The 19764-nt window shown below is 46.7% G+C and overlaps 1 protein-coding gene across 1 annotated transcript in view; it reads right to left on the bottom strand.

Moving 5' to 3' along the window:
- The window catches only part of LOC104406273 (zinc finger homeobox protein 3-like), a gene marked incomplete at both ends in the record, with an annotated part of 96430 nt that overhangs the window by 74819 nt on the left and 1847 nt on the right, over nt 1-19764 (bottom strand). The window contains 2 exon segments of the mRNA XM_010015207.1: nt 15530-16026; nt 19391-19764. The exon segment at nt 19391-19764 is cut by the window's right edge and continues 508 nt beyond it. Coding sequence (XP_010013509.1) covers nt 15530-16026; nt 19391-19764 — 871 coding nt within the window.

Below are 19764 nucleotides of genomic sequence, written 5' to 3'. Positions count from 1 at the left end.
CTGCTGCACGTGAGGCTCGAGCTTCCTGAGATCATACAGTGCTTTATTTTGGTGCAGCTGTAGCACTGATGGTAATGTTTCTGTAAAATTTCCTATCTGTATCCAAAACCTAATTTGATTGCAGTATCCTTCTTTAGAGGGATCCACAAGAGACCAGAATTGTTGTGAACATTAGCTGCAGCTATTCCTTCTAAGATAGACTGCAAAAATGGAAAATACAGAGCTTGTAGCAGTACACTGAAGCAAAGAGCATACAACCTGAGATGATAAATGTCTCTGCTCCTTGGTGCTCCCTTTGTTCAAGTGTATCTGCATCCACTTGTATTTGCTGTATACAAACAGAAACTCCTGGGAAAAGCCTGGCACGATATTTATTGGTTTTAGCAATTCTGGATCTGCAATCCACAATGTAAGTCTGTAGAGACATACACAGGGTAAATGATAAATACTGTGAAGGCAGCACTAATCAGCATTAAGAGTACTTACTGACTACTGCAATTCAGAAATAAAATGGAAGCAGCAGAATCTTTTCTGGGAGCAGTGTCCACTCATGGCAGAGAAGTGCAAAGAGACGACAAATTTCTAAATCCTGTTTATGAAATTCCATAATAAGTCATTTACTCCAGTAGTCCTAAAGATTCTCATTTCTTTGGCCATGTGGTATCTTATTTGCAAAGATACCTGCTTTTAGTACACTACCCAGAGCCCTAGATACAGGTTTCATGTCTTGCTTATCTACTTGCCCGGAGTTAGACATTGTAATAGGTCTATCTGGGCATTGCAGTGCCTACACCAGAAAACCCAGGCAAGTCAAAAAACAAGTGTGAAAAGAATAAAAGCAAGGTCCTATTTTGTGGGACTACAGGAAACACGCACAGGCAGAGAGAAGCTGTCTGTAACACAGACCCCATGATGTGAAAACTCCAACTACACAAGGACTCCAAAGTCTTCAAATCTCTCCCACCTATGGTCAAAGCATACTCAAGAACCAGCTCTGGGACAGCCAGTCATCTCCAAGGGACTTCTCGCAGAGCACAGGCACAAGCAGGACCTGCATCTGCTCCATTTCCAGTAATGCAGCTTCAGGTCAAGAGTCAGAACTATTCAAGAGAACTGTCCTCAAAGACTTCTCCTCCAGGTATCGACCCTGTGTTCATCAGCAAGTACCACCAGCAGGTGCACTCTGAAACCACCGCGTACATATAAACACAGTCCTAACATGACATACCTGTACATAACACCCCAGAGTTACAGAACAGTTACATGAATGCTGTACGTGTGGCAATTTACATCAGCAGCTCTCAAATGGAGATACCCTCAGGGGTTTTGCTGGAGAGGATGCAAGTCACAGCTGAAGGGAGAAAGGATTTAGTCATCCCAGGAGAGCTCTCAGCTATTCTTTCCTCCTCTGCTTACCCTGCCTGAGGATCCTCCTTCCTCTGGCACATATATGAAGACTTCAATAACTCTTTGAGCCAGTTTTGAAAAAGAAAGGATGGCTGATCCAGAGAGTTGGGACCTGCTGAAGTAAGAGTGTCTCTGCAGCACAGGCTGGGGGACAGGAGGACAGTTGGACAGGGACAGGGCTGCAAGGAGACCAAGACAGGAATCCAGACAAGGGGACAGGACCTCCCTGCCTGCAGTGTGACCTGGGGGGCACCCAGAGGCTTTGTCACAGTGTGAGCCATCACTCAGCCCCACACCACGTGGGTATTTAACACGATCCTATCTTGGCTCCCTCACCCACACAAATTCTTACTGCCTCTCCTTCCCATCACTTTCACTGTTCTGCTACTTTCAGCTAAATCCACCTGCCAAGAAGTTTTTGGCATGACCATGCACAGCTCCTCTCCTACCAGCACTCTTTTCTTTGCTCCTGACTGAGAAGCTGATCTGCACCCGACAGACCCCGCATCTCTGCATGGTACCAGCACCCCCCTGGTTTCTGTACCCAACCTGGAGACACCAACAACGGAGAATGGAGAAGCCCCTTTCCCTGTGCAGATGTGGGCAGCTCTTGCTGCAGGGAAGCAGAAGGCCCCCAGAGTGAGGGATGTTGGAGCACACAGCACCCGCCGGGGTCTCTGGGCTGCTGGACCTGCAACACATGAGGAGCCCCAGTGCACAGGGGTGCCCCAGGCAGCCCTTGCACACGTGCCTGGAGCTCCGCGCCGTGCCAGGCACGCTCACTGCTGAGACAGCGCTGTGCTCCTTCCCCACCAAAAACCCCGAGGCCTCCCGCGTGTATGCTAACCACAACCCTTTGAGAGGCTTGTGTATTTACAAACTGAGGCATGTTGAAATCAAAGGGGATACCATATGACATAATTCACATTAAAATGTCAACAGGCTGACAATTTATAGAGTCAATCCACGGAAGGTGGGGAGAAGTAAAACACAGTAATTGTTTAATTCCCGCTTAAACCAACAGCAGCTTTACCTTCAAAGCGGTACAATGTGCAGGGCTGCTGTCAGCCAAGTGATGCCAGCCCATGGCACTGGGCCAGCAGTGAGGTAACAGCATTAACTGTTTACAGGCCCCTCTCACCAGCCGCAAGCAGGCGCAGGGCTGGGATGCTGCTCAGAGAAACACAGCTCCAGCGCACCCCACAGCAAGTATTTGCTGTCAGCACAAGGACAACCTGTTTTTCAGGAAGGCAGAGTCCCGCTCACTAGGGCACTTGAGGCACAGCCTCGAGCCTGCGCCGTGTGTCCCATCACCATGGCACACCTTCTTGGGAGCAGACACCACTGGGCTGCTAGGGACCGGCAGATGAACCTGCCTGCACAGCGCCTGCACTGAGCAGCCCTGACCCGCTGGGACCTGCAAACACCACGGCAGTGAACAACGGAGAGATGAGGTGTCCCAGCTGTAAATTACTTCATGGCACACATGAACTTTTTACCCCAGGTAGATTGCAGCACCTTTGCCCAGATCAAATGCATTGCGGTGTTTTGTGAGACATGACTCTGGGCCATCTCAGCTCGCTGACATCCCTTGCCCAGAGACAAGCTGCTGGCGACATGTCTTGTAGCCTGTAGTAATGCATAAGGAAAGCAGAGAGAGAAATGTGCACCACTGGGAAAGATTTTACCTGGATAAACCACAGCCAATAAATTTTCTATAAACGCCAGCTAATACCGTCCCTTTGAGAGCAATGGGAAGGGACTGCGCGGGCTCCAGAGTCCTCTGCACAGACTCGCTGTCTGTACATAAACAGTAACACCTCATTCTCTCTTCTACTTCATTAACTGAAACGCATTAAAACAAGTGTGCATTGGGAGCAGAAAATGAGACTGTTAAACCAAGCTGATATAATCCTCATCAGCTGTGGGAAATGAGAACACATCCATTATGCTGAATCAAGTGCGCCAACTGTGATTTACCGATAATGTTAAGACCCCAAGAAAGATGCTCTTCCCCCTCAATTGTATCTCTCCTGCTCATTTCACACTAGGCAGCTCAATCTGCTGTCTTCAGGACTGTCTAGTATGTTACATCCAGAGCACTGGGGTCACTTTCCCCATTCCCAGCAGCCACCCTGTAAGTACGCTGCCCTGGGCCTTGGTCCAGCACTGCAGACAGTCTCATGTCCCCAGAAGGTATAGGCTCAGTAAGAAGCAGGGAACCCTCTGACTGTAAGTATGAAAGGGGAATTAAAGGCCAAGCCAGCAGAGCACACACTCAGAATCACAATTCAGACTCACAATCCCAGCCTGGGACATCTGCACGCAGCGTGACAGTGTTTGACAACGGCAGGGCTTTCCTCGTCTGATGGACATGCTGCCCAGGCATCCGCACCATGCCTTAATGTTACCAGCCTGCAAAACAGCATAAAGGGAAGAAAACACCACAGTGCCTGTGTGTAAAACACCAGCACTGACACCACTGTGTGTCAGAGGTGTCCCCTAACCCTCAGGCTCACGGTCAAATGCAGAAGGAGACTGAGTTGGGGGAGTCTCAGCAGAGGTGACAAGTACAGTGACCACTGACCTTCAGCAGCAAGCAGCCAGTTCTGCACGAGGATGAGGAACTGCCCCCTTCTCCTGGGGGGGAAGACAACCAGGACATGTCCCCACACGTATGAGTAGAGCTCAGATACTGGAGAAACAGTCATTTTTTCTTACCCCAGGGAGCCAAGCAAGAGAACCCTCCGATGGCACTGGAACCGGACCGGCCACATTCACGTCAGACAGGAGCGAGCAGCCTCAGGCCCTCCAGCAGCCTTGGGGTTGAACTGCTGACCCCACCCGAGCAGCTCAGGTTTCCAAGTTCCCTTTTCCCTGCACCAAGCAGCGCTTCTGGCGCAGCAGGACAGGGTCTCCGCTCCCAGCGCCTGTGCCTCGCCTCCGTGCTTACAGCAAGAATGTAAACAACCACTTCAAACCTCACATCTGCTCTTTCAGAGTTTCTAAAGCAAACGCGACTGTTAAACAGCATTTCCCTCCAAGTGCAATCTGGAGCACAGTCTAGACTTGGCTCTCTGGGACTTGTTCCTCGATATGAACCTCAGGGAGTGAACAGGACACATCAGGGTCTAAACCGGCAGCTTCCTGCAGCCTGTGCAGGCATTTTGAACAGGGTCCATGAAGTCTGTTTAACCAGCATGATGTGTGCAACAGAATCACAAAGAAACAGGCATTTAAAGTGACATCTGTTGGATTAATTAGCTGTGTAATTAGCCTCCCCTCTGTGGAGATAGGCTTTGTTACTGCTGCCTGAAACTTCCCCAGGTGATTTTCTTTGTAACCACGTTCTCCAAGCATGAGAAGGGGAGGAGTGAGTGGGATAGGATTGTAATGCCTGCTCATGAAGAGAGGCAGGAATCGAGTCTAGAGGCCATTATGCAGCTGAGGGGAAATAAATGGCAGCAGGTCAGAGGACCCCAACCACCATGTAAATGTGGTGAAACCCTAACAGGTCACGTGCATCAGTCCTTATAAATCCAGTAACCATGGATGGGTGAGGGATGCACACGGGATAAAGGACAGGACATAATGCAGATTTTTACATTCCCCCTGATTAGATCAGAGCATCCTGGCTGCTCTCCCCACCTCCCCGGCTTGTGAGCCCCCGAGCTGACAAGGGGGGAGTCAACACAGGCTCAAACACTGTGCAACGAGGCAGCAATGCTGTTCTATCAGAGCCACTGCAGCCTGTTTTGCTGGGCAGAAAAATTGTGAGCTAATGCTTAGGACAAAGAGGAAACCAGGATCCTGGGATTAACTGCACTCTGCTGATCAACAGCCAAATAGAGGTACATCCTCAGAAACCCACCTCCCTGCTTTAAATGCAGAACAAGAGAGGGGAGGGAGGAATAAAGGCATTCATTTCTGCTGTTGGGGACAAGAAGCAATGTAACAATGGAGCTGTATGGCAACTCCAGCATAAATCCAACCAGTACCTAAGCAAGCATTTGCAGTGCAAGTTGAATCCAGCAGCTTTTTCATATTGTGCCACAACAGCCAGACTGCTAATTTTTCACAGCTCATGGCAACGGGAAGGGTTCAAAACCAGGTAGTGGGAAGGCAGTTTTTGAGAATGGTGATCAGCAGTGCGAAAAATCAACTGACTCCAAGCCCAGCTTATTATCTTTACTCTGCACACATGCCAAGTCCTTGCCAGAGCCACGTCAGCTGGAGCCTGCTCCTCCTAACACATCACCAGCACGCTGGCTGATTGCGTCCCGGCAGTGCTCCTCAGAGGTAGTGAGGGGTGAACTGGTATCATGAAACTTTGGCGTATATATCCAGCTACCATCCTGAATGCTGCCACTGTGGCACTGCAGCCCTGCGGGCTCAGAGCTCCCTGTGCCACGTGCAGCAGCTCTGCAGTGTGGGAAGCAGTCTTTGGCAGGGAGGCAAGATAACCCGGAGACAAGTATCTTCAAAGTGCTGCAACAGGGTTTACCGGAGCTTGTCCAACCATACCCAAAGGCACAACTTCCAGAGAACCTGTTGCACAAGTGTAACTTATTGCCTAATTTCAATTGCAGAACCTGACTGCACACATTACAGTGCAACGCCAGGATTTTTAGGACTGGCAAGTAGCACCAAAAGAACATTATGGTATTAGGTTATGTATTATGCATACATTATTTATTGTAATTTAATGAATTCCCTAAGAGATAGCAAACATAGAACCTCCCATGCTGCTTCCGCAGTAATTTTGAGGACTTTAACCGTTACAAAACTCTATTCAGAAACAGCTCAGTTATCTCAGGAGAGAGGATGACAAAGTGCCCTGCAGCCCGGTTGCACTAGCACAGTCTAACAGAAATCAGCAGTTCACACCACATCACATGGAATAGGGTTGGGGAAAGCACCTTATGGCTCCTTCGCAGCTTGCAAATCAAGCCACTACTAGAGATGGATGTTAATGAATGACCATCCATTATTTAATAAGCTCATCATAAAGAGCCTGCAGCTGCACTGCAGTTACCTGCCAGGACCGTTACCCACAGTGCTGAAAGCCTGACCAGGAAAAGGAATGAAGAGCATTTCCTAGGTCTTCGAGGCATACCACCCAAAGAGAAATGTGATGGCCCAGATGGGAGCACAGGATCATCAACAGGGGAGCCACTACAAGCACGGGTCTTCAGCAGACACTGGCAAGCAGGGGCTCACAAGCCCCGCACTGCAACTCCACTCGCCAGCTTCAGCCTTGTACAGAGCCATCCCTGTGTCTTTCTCTCCACCCTCACTCCATCACTCCTACACCCAGGCCTCTTCCAGCCCTACCCACTCATCCTCAGCTACATGCATTAGGTGCCTGCAGGAACACTGGGATAAGATCCCACAAACTGGCCCGTTACCAGTCCCTGGCTAATCTCATTTCAGCTGTCCTGACTGGAGTTCCCCATCACTGCTAAACCTGCAGGCAGGAGAGTAAGAGGACACATGCACACACTTCTGTGCCAGCCTGTGCTCACCGTGGCTATCACTTTGAAAATAAGGCAGGTCTTTCGGATCCAGAGCAGCATCTCTGACACACATTCACCCTCCACACTCTCCTCTGAGAGAGGCGACCTCCTGCATCCACACAGGGCGACAGCATGTACCCAACAGCTTACACTACCACGGCAGGGTCTGCTAGAGCTTCTGCCAATGGCCCTATGAAAAAGCAACAAGCAAAACCACCTTGTCCTCACCCTGGAAAGATGTACAACAAGCATCACCCAAAATGGAAGAAACCCTGCTTTGAAATTTACACGTTCACCCACATGATCCACAAAATTACTGGGATAAAAAAAATGAACCATATACACAGACAAACCTGGCCCACCCATGGGGAAAGGTCGTACAAGATTCACAGTGATGCCTCATCGAAGCGATGACACCTTGTCGTGAACGAATGGGCAGCTTTGCAACACCTTTCTTACTCCCCAGTGCTCAGCCTGTCCCCACGAGCCCACACACCCTGGTGAACCAGAACAAAACCAAGCGCAAAGGACCAGCAGTTGCTCACAAGACACTGCTGCAGATCAGGATAAAAGCCTGTCAAGGTGCTTTTTTGTTGATTGGTTATTTTTCTTGGGTTTTGGTTGGTTGGGGTTTTTTACCTATGCTCACAAATATTTTGAACTCTAAATCCTGTTTGACGGAGAGGTTTTAGTTGCATGGTTTGGCTAACCCCTAGCTCCTGCTGTCGCCATCGCTTGCTCCTGTGCCAATTGCAGTCTCCCTCATTTGTTATTCAAGCTGCTTTTACATGGTGGTTTCTCCACTAAGCTGTTGGTTGCACATGGCTCAGTACTTACTAGAAAACTGTTAAAAGAAGAATCTAAGTGACTGAAGTCCATAAACAAAACATAGAGCACGCAGTGCTGTGTGTTCTTGATAGTTCTGATTTCACCTCTTTCAAGAAGCAGTACAAAGAAAGTGTAAATTTCGTGATCCTGTACTAACATACTTCATTATTAAATACCTAAAGGAAGGTAAAAACTGGTTTTAGTAAAAACTGTGCCAGGCTGCTGTGATGGAGCAATCTGTCACTCAGAGAAACAGGCAGTCCCAAGAGGGAGGTTTCTTAAAGGGTTAAATGGATAGCGAGTGTTTTTTGTATTAAAATACTTGGCAATCCCAACAGGATGCAAAAGTAGAATCAGATCATGGGGGTTCATTCCTCGTGTAATTGACTGTACTGTGAAAAACAGCTTTGTGGAGGAGCAAAGCACTGACTGAATTTCTTTCATCCTGAAAGAAGGCAGAGCACAAGCACAGAGCCTGCGAGAGGTGCTGCTGGGACCAGGGAGCTGAGCCAGGCACAGGGCCCAGCACCAGAACCCCTCCACTCACATCCATGGTGTGGGCAGACCAGGGTGTAGCTTGCAAAGTTCTTCAACTATGGGTTCAGCAAGGTTCAAAGTTCAACCCAGATCTAAGCACACTCTAGTCCTCAGAACCACTTCAGTTCATCAGCACATCTTTTATTATGAGTTCACTCAAGACTAGAGGAAAGCAGATTTGAATTAAATGTTCCAAAGTCCAGCTTTGAAAACAACTTTGTGGGGAGACTTACGCAAAGCTGCCACTGGAATTTTAGCTGAAGACCTTGTAGGAAATCAGCTAAAAGTCCGTTATAGTCTGTAATTTAAACAGGCTTCTGGCACAATTCATGTTACTCATGAGTGTAATTCAGAGCTCTGATACTGCATCAATAGTTCAAAAGATAAACTTGCGAAAATAAACCCAACACACAGAGAAGGCAGTCAGTGAGTAAATCAAAGGTTAATACAGCTCTAAATCCTCTATAACAAGCACGACAGACTCTTTGCGGGAAACTTCATCCTAAGAACCTCAAAAGGCAGACATTGACGGAAGTTTTTGATAAAATCAAACCTCAGACATGTTTCCTTTTGCCTACGTTCAGTCACTTGGGTATTTGAAAGCTGAATCACAGCACCTAATCACAGCACCTACTTGCAGCTCTGGCTAAGCCAAGCTGGGCTCCAATACACCACCACAGGGTCTGGAGGCTGAGGCTGGGCTAGGTCCCATGGGTAATGGTGGAGCCACCACATGCTGACAGTGGCTGGGGCTTCCTGCCACCCTCTGTGTGACAGGAGAAGACCTCTACCAGCAGCAGCAGTGGGATGCACAGTGCAGAGAGTTGTCCAACTTCTGGCAGGATGATTAAAACCCACTGAGGGGAGAAAAATCAAAACACTTCCCCCTTTAGTCTCTTGTATTTTGGAGCCAGAAGCCAAGAATTTCTTTTATTTGCTTCTTGCTGATGCCATTAATTTTAAGCTTTTTTTCTTTGTAAAGCTTGAAATTCAAGATATTTCTTTAAAACTCATAACCTGACAAAACATAGAGCTTTCCTACACTGAAGTCCTACAGGAAACGTTTACTGTCAGCCAAGCACTGGGATGAGGAGACTCCCATCAATACCTTGCTGCAGAATGATAGCATGCTTAACTCAACAATCCAGAAAGGAACAGAAACCAGATTTTAACAAACCAGCAACTTTGACCAGCAGGGAAATCTGCAAAAGGAAACAGGGCACACCTAGAACAATACTTTCCTAATACATAAACAAAGCTTCCAGCTACCAGCAATTTGAGTTTCCTGAGCTGGAGCTTGCATCCCAACAACCACCTTATGAAAACCAGTGTGCCCGTTCCTCACCTATCCGTCCTGCTTTTCCAGTTCGTCTGTACGTCCACTCTCTGCAACATCTCATGGTGATAAGAGTCACAGGTTAATGATAGGCTGTACAAAAAAAGTGAGTGACTGCTGCCTGTTCACCTCCTGTGCTCCATTCTGGATTTGTGTGTCAAGGTGCCTCCAAAGCCTGTTGTCTTCACAAAAGTTACTCCTGCTAGATCTCTTTTCTGCCACTTTCTCTGAGCCTCATCTAGGTGTTGTTAATCCTTCCTAAAGTGAGCTACATTGAACACAATATTCAACAATCAGGCAAATCAAGGATTTACACAGTTCCCATGTTTTACCCTGCTTGCTACTGATCACTGAGTTAATGTTTTCAAAGAGATTGGGAATGATTCCACGTCTCACTTGCAGGAAGAGCAAATTTAAACCCTCTTTTGTTTCACACCCCCCTCTTATTTATTTATTTTTTGCATGATGTGGGAAGCAGAGACAGAAGCCCAGACATCCCCATCAGGGCTATCTGTCCTCCATCCCTCCAACACTTCATGACACCAAATATCATTTGTCATTGTCCGTGAAAGCACTTAGTGTTATGAAGTTCTTCTACAGCTGTCATCCAGCTTTACATCTAAGCAGTCTACATATTTTTATTTTATAGCAAATTTTTCAACTTGTTTTTTACTCCAGGGAAACACTGAAAATAACAACACATCTTTCTAATCTTTTTTCTCCACTGTGAAAAGTTAGTTTTTATTTTGCCTTTTATTTCTCATCCTTCACCTATCAATTCACAGACCTCTTCCCCCAATGACAATAACCATGTCTTTGCTTAAGAGCTGTTCATGAAGAATCTTGGCAAAGACACTGGGAAGCCCACTGCCTGCATGCACCTGCCTGTGGCCAGGCTGACAGCTTCAAGAAACTAGCAGTGCTGAAGAACCTTCTCTTCCCCAAGTCTGTCTTTCTCCTTTCTAATCCATATGCCTACTAAGACTCTTCCAGTTTCTATCAATTTGCTGACTTACTGCTTTGCAGTTTCAGTTCAGCACAAGTTACTGCCAGGAGTCTGCCATTTCACATGCAGGTTCCTGCAGAGCTTTTTAGTGAAGAGCCCTGGAAACCCCAGTGACTTCTGCCCTCACTGGTACCTCCATCTGTGACCATCTCTTGGATTTATCCTATGTTAAAAGGATTTCTCCAATTCTTCCCTGCAACACTGGTGAGAAGAATTCATTCTTCCTTCCCCACCCATACTATGGTCCTTCTCCCTTTTCCTTTTTTTACCTCCTCTTGAAATACTTTCCTATTGAATCATGTTGGACTTTCTGTGGACTTTGGCAGGGTTTCCCCCGGGCTCCGTTTTCAACCTTTTCTCATGGTTAGTATAGACTTAATACAAGCACCTATTGCGGTTTTAAGAAAATACTCTGTGACCTGCACACATCGCACCCTGTTAATTTCACTAACAGTAGCTCACCCGTTTTCATGTAGTTTTAACTTCAAAGCTAGATAGTATTATGGTAACTACATCTCATACAATATTACATGCATTGTCTAGGATTAAAATTTTTGGGGGATTTTCCAACAAGTTTCTTCAGGTTGACACTTTAAGCCTCCTGAAGTTCAGCCACTGCAGCCCCCGCTATCACGATGCTCTACTATTTGCAAAGTGGTAGCTAAAAAAGTCTCCTATTGCACTTTCTACACTGCAGGCTGTTGAATTTCCCCTTGCACATCCCAGCCTCCATCCAGGTCTGATAACTGGTAATACAGCCTTAAATGTTCTTAATTGTGTAATGTAAATCACTGCTGGGGATTGTATGGTATTTTACTGGAGTCGAGCAGTTAATGCGCACTGTCATTCCTCCATGTTCTGCTGTGTCCTTGGGATTATACACGTTTCCACCAGCTTTCTCAATTGCCTATTTGATCAGTAGCTTCATTTAAGGCCAACAGGCCCATCATAGCTTCGATTAACACTGCACAGAACATATGCTTTTGGTTTTGGTCTCTCTCATGTACTGTACTAACTGAACTGCAAAGCTTGGCTCCCAAACCCCAGCGCAGCATCCTACTGCAGTTCCTCCACCTCAGCCCCACTGATCTCAGGAGACGTGGTCCTGCTGTGCCTGTGGGAGAGGGAACTTGAGACACATACTCCTCAGTGAACCAGGAACTCCCACCACCTTCTGCTGGGTTTGCAGCTGCACCTCCTGTTTGCCTTCTCACAGGTCATCTTTGCTTCCTTCCAAGTGAGCACAGATGCACAAAGCTTCATTACTACCAGTATCCCAAGTACTGACATGAAGAAGTCGTTTTCCTGCACACTCTACATCTCCCAGTTAACAAAGAACCTCTATGTGGGGCATCACATAACCCAATCCTCTCCTTCAGACTGCCTATCCCCTGAAAAAGTTAACTCAGCACTTGGAAAGATTGAAAAGGAAGACACTGAATGAACTCATTGAATGCACTCATTTGGCAGTCTAGCCAGCAGTGTGTTTCTTCAGTAGTTCTTTGTTTAAACTTCTTCTGAGTTGCAGGTTTTGAATTAAAGATTTTCAGGAAGTTGTAGGAAATGTCCAAACTTGGCTCTTGCTCGAGCAGATTAATTCCTTCTGGAAATTCCACCTGTGCAATAGATGCCGGGAACTCGTGCCTGACCTATTCCAGATGTAGGGAATGCTGCTCTGCTTCAAGTCTGGTCTGGTCTTCTGCCATCATGAGGAGACAAAACTTAGCTTCTGTTACAGTAAGCCTGCACTTGTCAAGAGTTTGCACAGTCTCTGCCTTCCTGCTTACAGCCACAGTGCAGCTGAGCCCCACTCTCACTGTATTCACCAAGCTGTGCTAGTTAAGTGACAAAGGCTCTTCAAACCTATCATCTACATCAAGCGAGTACATCCACCTCAAAAACTTGAGCGCTCATCTTTACAATGGTACTCTTGCTTTTCAGGTAGTTTCTCAGAATACAAAAGCCACCAGCCACAGGGAGAAGATAAGCACATGGTGAGAGGCACAAGTGCCACATTCCCCCAGATAAATGACAGGATTTTCAGTTTAGCTGCAGGATTTTAGGGAGACAGTAGGGATTCCGAAGAACACAAGAAAAAAGGAAGGATTACCAGACCCTACCAGTTCCTTGTTGTAAGTAAGGCCCCCACTGCAGCATCCATGCCCGCTCATCACAGACATGGAAGAGGTCTGATGAAAGCTATTGCCATGTGCAGGACGAAGATGGCAGCAGAAGACCAGACCTCCTCCTCCGGCATTGAAGCATTGCAGGAGAAACTAAGAGGTTCACCAGACTATGGGCTAACAGTGGCTCCAGATCGCATTTTTTGGCAGCAAGTAGCACTAAAGAAGTGGCTCTTGGGCAATGCAAGCAGCCAGTAACATGTGATTTAAGAGTAAAATGGCAAAAAGGCGGAATAAGGAGGATTGTGTGTGATAAGCCCAGAATGCGCTCTCACCCAGCAGCATCTGGAGAGGATTTTCTCCAGCAGGCAGGGAAGAACTCGATTACATCCAGTTAACTGTGCTCTAAACTGATTATGCATGTGCCAGGCTAATGGATTACATTAGCAAGAGGAAAAATAACATCCAATCAATCTCAATTTACTGCAGACCACACCAAGGCCTGAGAGAAGAGAAACCATTCTGTGAACTACCCCCACTGCCGCTGCATCTTCTCAGCTATCAAGAGAGACATGGCATTACGACCCCTCTGAAGACTGCAAGAACTGCACTGATGCTTGCTTGATCCAGAGAAAGGTTTTTTCAGTGTTTCCAAACACTGATTCCATCTATGCTGGAGTGTGACTCCATGAATCCAGCCATCCACTGTCCTCTGCTACAGGCTTTATACAGGCATGTTAGAAAGCAAATATATGGACCATACAGCAGATTTCATGACTCGAAATGTGTTATTCTCCATCTAGTGTTTCACAGCTTTTGTGTCAGAAGCAACACAGGGCTGTAGCATCTGAGAACTGCACAGGCCTCTTACAAACCTGAAATATGACAACTCCTCTTTGCCTGCCTTTCAGGAGCATTTCAGGAATCTTCATTACAAGCACCTATGGCTGTCCCCAAGTCTTGCTTTGTTCCCCACCCCTCCTCAGAGTCAGGCGACTCTAAAGCCCCGATTGATTCTTCCCCAGCAGAAACCACTGTAGGAGAAGGGTCTACATATAGAATTTTTAAACCTGTGCAATGTATATTTAAGAGAACAATATTATGTGTTAAAACTCATAATAGAGCTTTTGACCAACTCTTTTGTACCCCAGGCTGAATTCCACAGACAGAAGAGATTCAATTCCTTAGCTGGCTTTTTAAAGGCTCACTGGGACTCTCCTGCCCATATCCAAGCTGATTGACTCTCTCAGGTCTCCTGCACATCTGAGAGCAAAGGTTTATGTGTAAACCTGACCATTTTTAGAGCCAGTCTCTGTTGTGTTATGCTGGATGCCAGCTGATGATGATAACAGCAATCACACAGCAGTCTTGACCTCAATAGATTGCTCAGCAGAAACTGATTCCTCCTCAGAGCAACTCCCCATTAACTCCAGGCAGGTCCAGCAACCACAGTTCAAGGCAAACCCTCTACAATGCTCCTGGCTATCTATTTCCTCTCTGAATTTTGTGGAACTGCTCATTTCTAGGGAAAATCCAGGAATTTTGATATCTGTGTGCACCGTGACATGGGTGGGCTACTGCACCACTAGTTCAATGTCAAGTTTTAAATTCCCATTACATACAGAAAAATATTCAAAGAAATAATTTAGAAATACAAAATACAGCCTGTGTGTATACGTATACTTATATATAAAAAATGGTACCACATTTAGGGGAAATCAGGAAGAAAAGGATGACGACAGAAAGAATATAAAAACAACCCTGAGAGAATTGAGGAGACAATGAGTGGGATAGCATGTATGAAGGGAAGGTATGCGGCTGCTTAGATTTATGGCAATTCGTACCTGATTGTTCATACTAAAGCTATTATGGGATGATTAGAGAAAAAGGTGAAGCTTTAAGTCCAGTGAAAATCAATAGAAATGTCTGCAGCAATTCTGCTGCACGAGTGAAAGGACTATTTACTGTATCCGGAGCTCTGCTTGGGTTACAGCCCATGGGGCTCAGGCCAGCAAGGTGAGGGGGTCTTGAGTGAGAGACACAAGTTGGGAAAGAGATGATGGTTATAAAAAAGACACAAAATGAATGCGGGTGGAAGAGGAAAGAAAACAAGGTGGCAGTCACAGGCCAAATCCTGACGTGGATGGAAACCTGCAGTGCCTCCAAATGCAGTCAGTCCATACACCCGGTCAAGTACATGCACATGTACACAGGGCTTTTCTTCGAGCCTTCTCCCTTTTCCACTCTGCCAACACTGCTGGTCCCAGCATTAATGTACACAGAACATAAAAGCACGGAGACAGCGGCCCTCTTCCTCCACCCCTCCCTGCTCCATCCACCCAGCCTTCTCCACGCTAGGATGAACACACTTCTTCAACGGCAGCAAAAGTCTCCAACTGCTTGTGGAGAATCTCATATGGGTTAAGACTGCCTCATGGAAGAAAGACTACAAAAGCGTGCCAAACACTCACACAACGTTTTCAACAGTGGCTGTTGAATTTCTGTGAAAAATTATCATTTATACACAATGCTACAAGACATACAACCCTCATTAAAGCACCGTGACATGAACAGTCATTGGCCTAAGGCTTTAACCACCACATTTGCTGTCAGAATGCAGACTGAATTGCTGCACCATGCAAGTGAGACTAGGTCCTGCTGGAGAGATCTGAACAGCTCGTCTCCGAAGGATCACAACCCACTGCTGTCCAAAATAGATTTTCCTTTGTTCCAGCACTTGGGCAATGAAGGAAGATGAAGCAAAGCCAACCCTTACCTTATAGAGCTTCAGGCTGGCCTCATGCCTTGAGTTCACTGTGTGAAGACGCAGCTTCTCTAGACTGTTGGTGTAGTAGTCACAAGCATTGCACTTCAGATGTACCGGATTCCCAATGGCCACACACTTCAGCCTCCACTCATTGGCCTTTCCACCCTCCTTGATATGTGCTACCAGCTGGTATTTCTGCACATGCTTGTCCGTCTTACAGTGGAGTTGGAAGTTTGCCTTGAGCTGTGTGTTGTAGCGGCACAACTTGCACTGGTACGAATCCCCCATCACTGCCTTCCACTCATCTTCAGGGAGGCTACGCTCCACGTTCATGTGGAGGCCCAGCATGTCCAAATTATCTGTAGTGAACTTGTTGCACACAGCACACTGGAAAAGCTTCAGCGATGGGTCATTTGTTTGTGTGAAACTTTCACCCAAGTTCATTAGCTCCTCAGACACCAGCTGTCCACCACCTAACCGCATGTCCAGGGGGATCTCTCCACCCACTGCACAAAGGAAAAAGGGGAGAAAGAGGTCAAAAAAAGCTGAATTCTTTACTTGCCTGAAAAGAAGCACACAGCAGAATATACACTGCTCTCAGCGCAACTCTTGCACCCATCAAACGCACAGCAAGAGCCAAACACAGCGTTCCCTTTGCCTACTCCTCTGCACTGCTGGTCAGTACTGTATCCAAACAAAAAGCAATCACAACCAGCATGTGAGGCTGGGAAAGGATCACGATAGCTCTTGCTATCCACCCACTGAAGGAGAAGTATCCAACCCTCTGCCCATGAAAGTGGCAAGAAAAACCCTACAGAGTTTCAGAGGCCAGAGAATTCCTTAGTAGCACATGAAAGCCATCCGGTCCAAGTGACAGGAGTACTGCAGCTTGGCCACCAGACTGCCGTGGAAAGTGGGCAACAGAATGTGGCAGTTAAAAAAAAAAAACCAGGAAAGGTCCGCTCCTGCACTATTAGATCTCATCTCTTGTCCAGCAGTTCAAAATGGTGCACAGCCTTCTAAAAATAGTGTTGACAGACGTTTTGTATGCCCAAGGAAAAGACAACCACCATTAATAATAAGAGTGCAAGAGCATGTCAAGGAAAGCCAGCAGGATGCTTACTGTCTCTAAGTGTCAGATCTACCCTTCAAACCATGAGCTGAACTCTATTCACTTACAGTAAATGAATGCAGCAAGCTCTTATTTACATCAGCAGTCTGAAGACGTGGACACGGAGACCTTTTTCTAACATTAAATTCATGCCAAAGCACAGAGACCAACCACCAACCTCTTAGGACCTTTGCTTCACCTTACTCTCCGTTTCCATTTTTAAGACATTTATGCTCTTCCTGCAGCTTTTTGGTGTTTTACCTTGATCTTACGTCATAGCCCAGCTTAACAACCTTATTAAAGGAAACTTTAGGTCAATAGTTGCTCAGTCAATCAAAATGAGATATTTACTTCCTTAACTGATAGTTTCCTGTGTTTCAACGTGTTTGCTAAGAAGTCAACACTGGGAAGACTCAAAGTTCAGGCAGAACTGTATTAACCTTTCTGAAAGCACAGAACCACAACTGGTACAGACCACAGCTTTGGGCAGTGTACGTCCTACTATCCATCCTGCAAAAATTCAGTACCACAATGTTCATTACAGTCCTGATCAGGATGAACTACAGTTTACAAGGCAACCTCATGGTCAGTTTGTTACACGAAGAGCACCTCACTTTCAACAAGCAGATCTCAAGCTCACACAGAGAAGCAGTGGTTGGAAAAGGAAAACCCCATCTACACGCACTGCCAGGAACCTGTCTTTCCATGAAAGCAGCCAATGATCTTCTTTCTTTATCTGCTCTATCCCACTCCTGCCACAGCAGATTTTACCTTCCTAACCTGCTCACTAAATACCCGAAGAGCAGGGAACCCACCACTTGCCTGCTATGGTCCATGTCTCCTAATCACAGTGACTTTTCCAAGCATCATCCTCTTTTTAAATCAGTCTCTCTTGAACACATCATGCAGTAAAGACTCAAAAGCAAACTCTTGTGAATTACTAATATTCTACTTAAATCCGGGTTTGGACTGAAGTGTAAAAATGGGAAAATCTGCTTCACTTCTGGCAAAGTTCATGGTGTGTGTACAAGCCTAACAAGCTGAGCTCATGTCAAGTGCTTATTGACATGGGAAGGGCCTCCCTCCTTAATCCTCAGCTTGAGATCTGCAACTGGCAAGTGTACAATTCACAAATCACTCCCCAGGCAAGCTCATGTACACTCAAGCCTTGTCATGCACCTTAAGAGGCTTCTGTTAAAATCCTCCCAACTATTCTAATGCCAACTGCCCTGTGCTTCAGTGAAGAGATGCCTTTAGGTCCAGAAGGGAGCCTTCCAAGAAAACCACCACCACCACCACCAACTTTATACAATGCAAGCTGTAATACAAATGAGCGTTTACTACACCTGTTGGCAACTTGGAGCCATTGAAAATACACTAAATAGATTGTGTCCTTGACATCCTAAAGATGCAAGCTGGGATGCCATGGGGGCGGGTGGGAAATTCTAATTAATTTATAGTCACTTGAGTTCCTCCTTTTTCATTTTTTTAATATCTTGTGTTGTTGTTCTCTCATATGACTTTCATGTCCTTCTGGACTAATAAAAAGCTGTACTATGAATAGCTGAAGGAGAGGAGAACATGCGTGAGACCAATGAACCCGTAATGGAGCGCATCAGTAATAACCGCATTGATGGATGGAGAAGGTTAGGGAGGGCAGAGTGCAGTGACGAGGAATTAGCTCAGAGGAAAGCAGGTGAAGTGGCTCATTTCTATTCACGTACGTTCTCAAGGCACTGTGCAAAGATTCTCAGCACCAACAAACCAATGCAGAGTGATTTCAGCCAGTGTCTGCCACACCTGACGAGTGGAGGGTCTATCCTGTGCCAGCTCCCACCCCAGAGCTCTGTAATGGTCAAATACACTGGGCAGCACATGCATGTGGCCAGCAGCTGCTGGGAGAGGAACCAAACGGGACCTGACCCTCTATCCCCACTCTCAGTCTAACTCTTGGTCTACTATGTGTGTGGATGGGGTGTGCCCCTCCCCCCCACTGTGCCAAGCATAAAACATAGTGAATGCTTGTCAGGAAAAATGCAATGGGTAGCTCATTTTTAAGTACTTTTGTGATCTGATGAGAGAAATAATCTCTCTAGCAATTTTCCTCCAGTTTAGTAATACTCATCCGGTCAAGCCTCCAGACTTGTATCTCACACTGGCATCAGAGGAACCATTTCAGCTCAGTTTCTTCAGCAGGGGAATGCCACCCCTTCCACCAAATCCATCACAAGTCTCAAAACCTGCTTTCCTTTTCTTCTCAGGGCAACACAGCACATAACAAACCAACTCAACATCTAACTTTGAGAGCACAAGCAGCTGATCAGGCTGTCTCACCGCCAAACTACTCATGCACCTTGCTAAACCAAGGAAAAATCATCAGGCAACACTGTAGCAAGGATGTTTTCCACAATGAGGAGGAACATTCTATGCATGTCAGCAATAACCTATACCTACTGTTTTATTAGCTCCCTACTAAAACTCTTAGAAAATGTAATAGAAAAGTAACCTATTTTCCCAGGATGCAGAAAACTGGTGCGTGGGGAATGCAGAAGAGAGGTCTCCACTGTGCAGTCTTCATCCTCAACCTCCACACAAAGGCAACTCACCACACTGCAGCTGCACCACAGAGGGGGCCACAATGACAGGAGGAAGGGATATGGCACGCAGCGCCCTCTGTGCACGAGGGCTTTGCTTGAACGCAAACACAATCTGCCCCTCCACCCCACCCCCAGACATGGTGGAAAACCCTCCAGCCTCACCTAGAGATGGAGCCATCGTTGCCATGGGATTGGTGGGATCGAGCTGGAATCCACCCATCATGAACTGTGCATCTGAGGAAGTGCTGTCCATCTTCAAGTTGGGAAGGTTCATGTTCTGCGCTAGGTAGTACTGGTAGAGCTCAGCCTCGGCGGGTGACGGCAGGCTGCCAAGGCCCAGATGCCGATTGTGTTGGATTTGGGACATGTTTTGCTGAAGCAGCATCATGTTGTGCATGTGCTTCTCACTGGTCATGTGAATACGGAGGTTTCTAGCTACGTTGGTCTCATAGTCGCACACCTCGCACCGCCACGTCGGTTTGGTTTTTGGTTTGGTGGGAGAGGGGGCCCCACACGTGCTACCAATGTTGGCTGCT

This window comes from Nestor notabilis, unplaced genomic scaffold (genome assembly GCF_000696875.1).
Source record: "Nestor notabilis isolate BGI_N333 unplaced genomic scaffold, ASM69687v1 scaffold16595, whole genome shotgun sequence".
Lineage (NCBI taxonomy): Eukaryota > Metazoa > Chordata > Aves > Psittaciformes > Psittacidae > Nestor > Nestor notabilis.
Note: the sequence above shows the minus strand (reverse complement) of the source record. Positions and strands in the feature narration are given on the sequence as shown.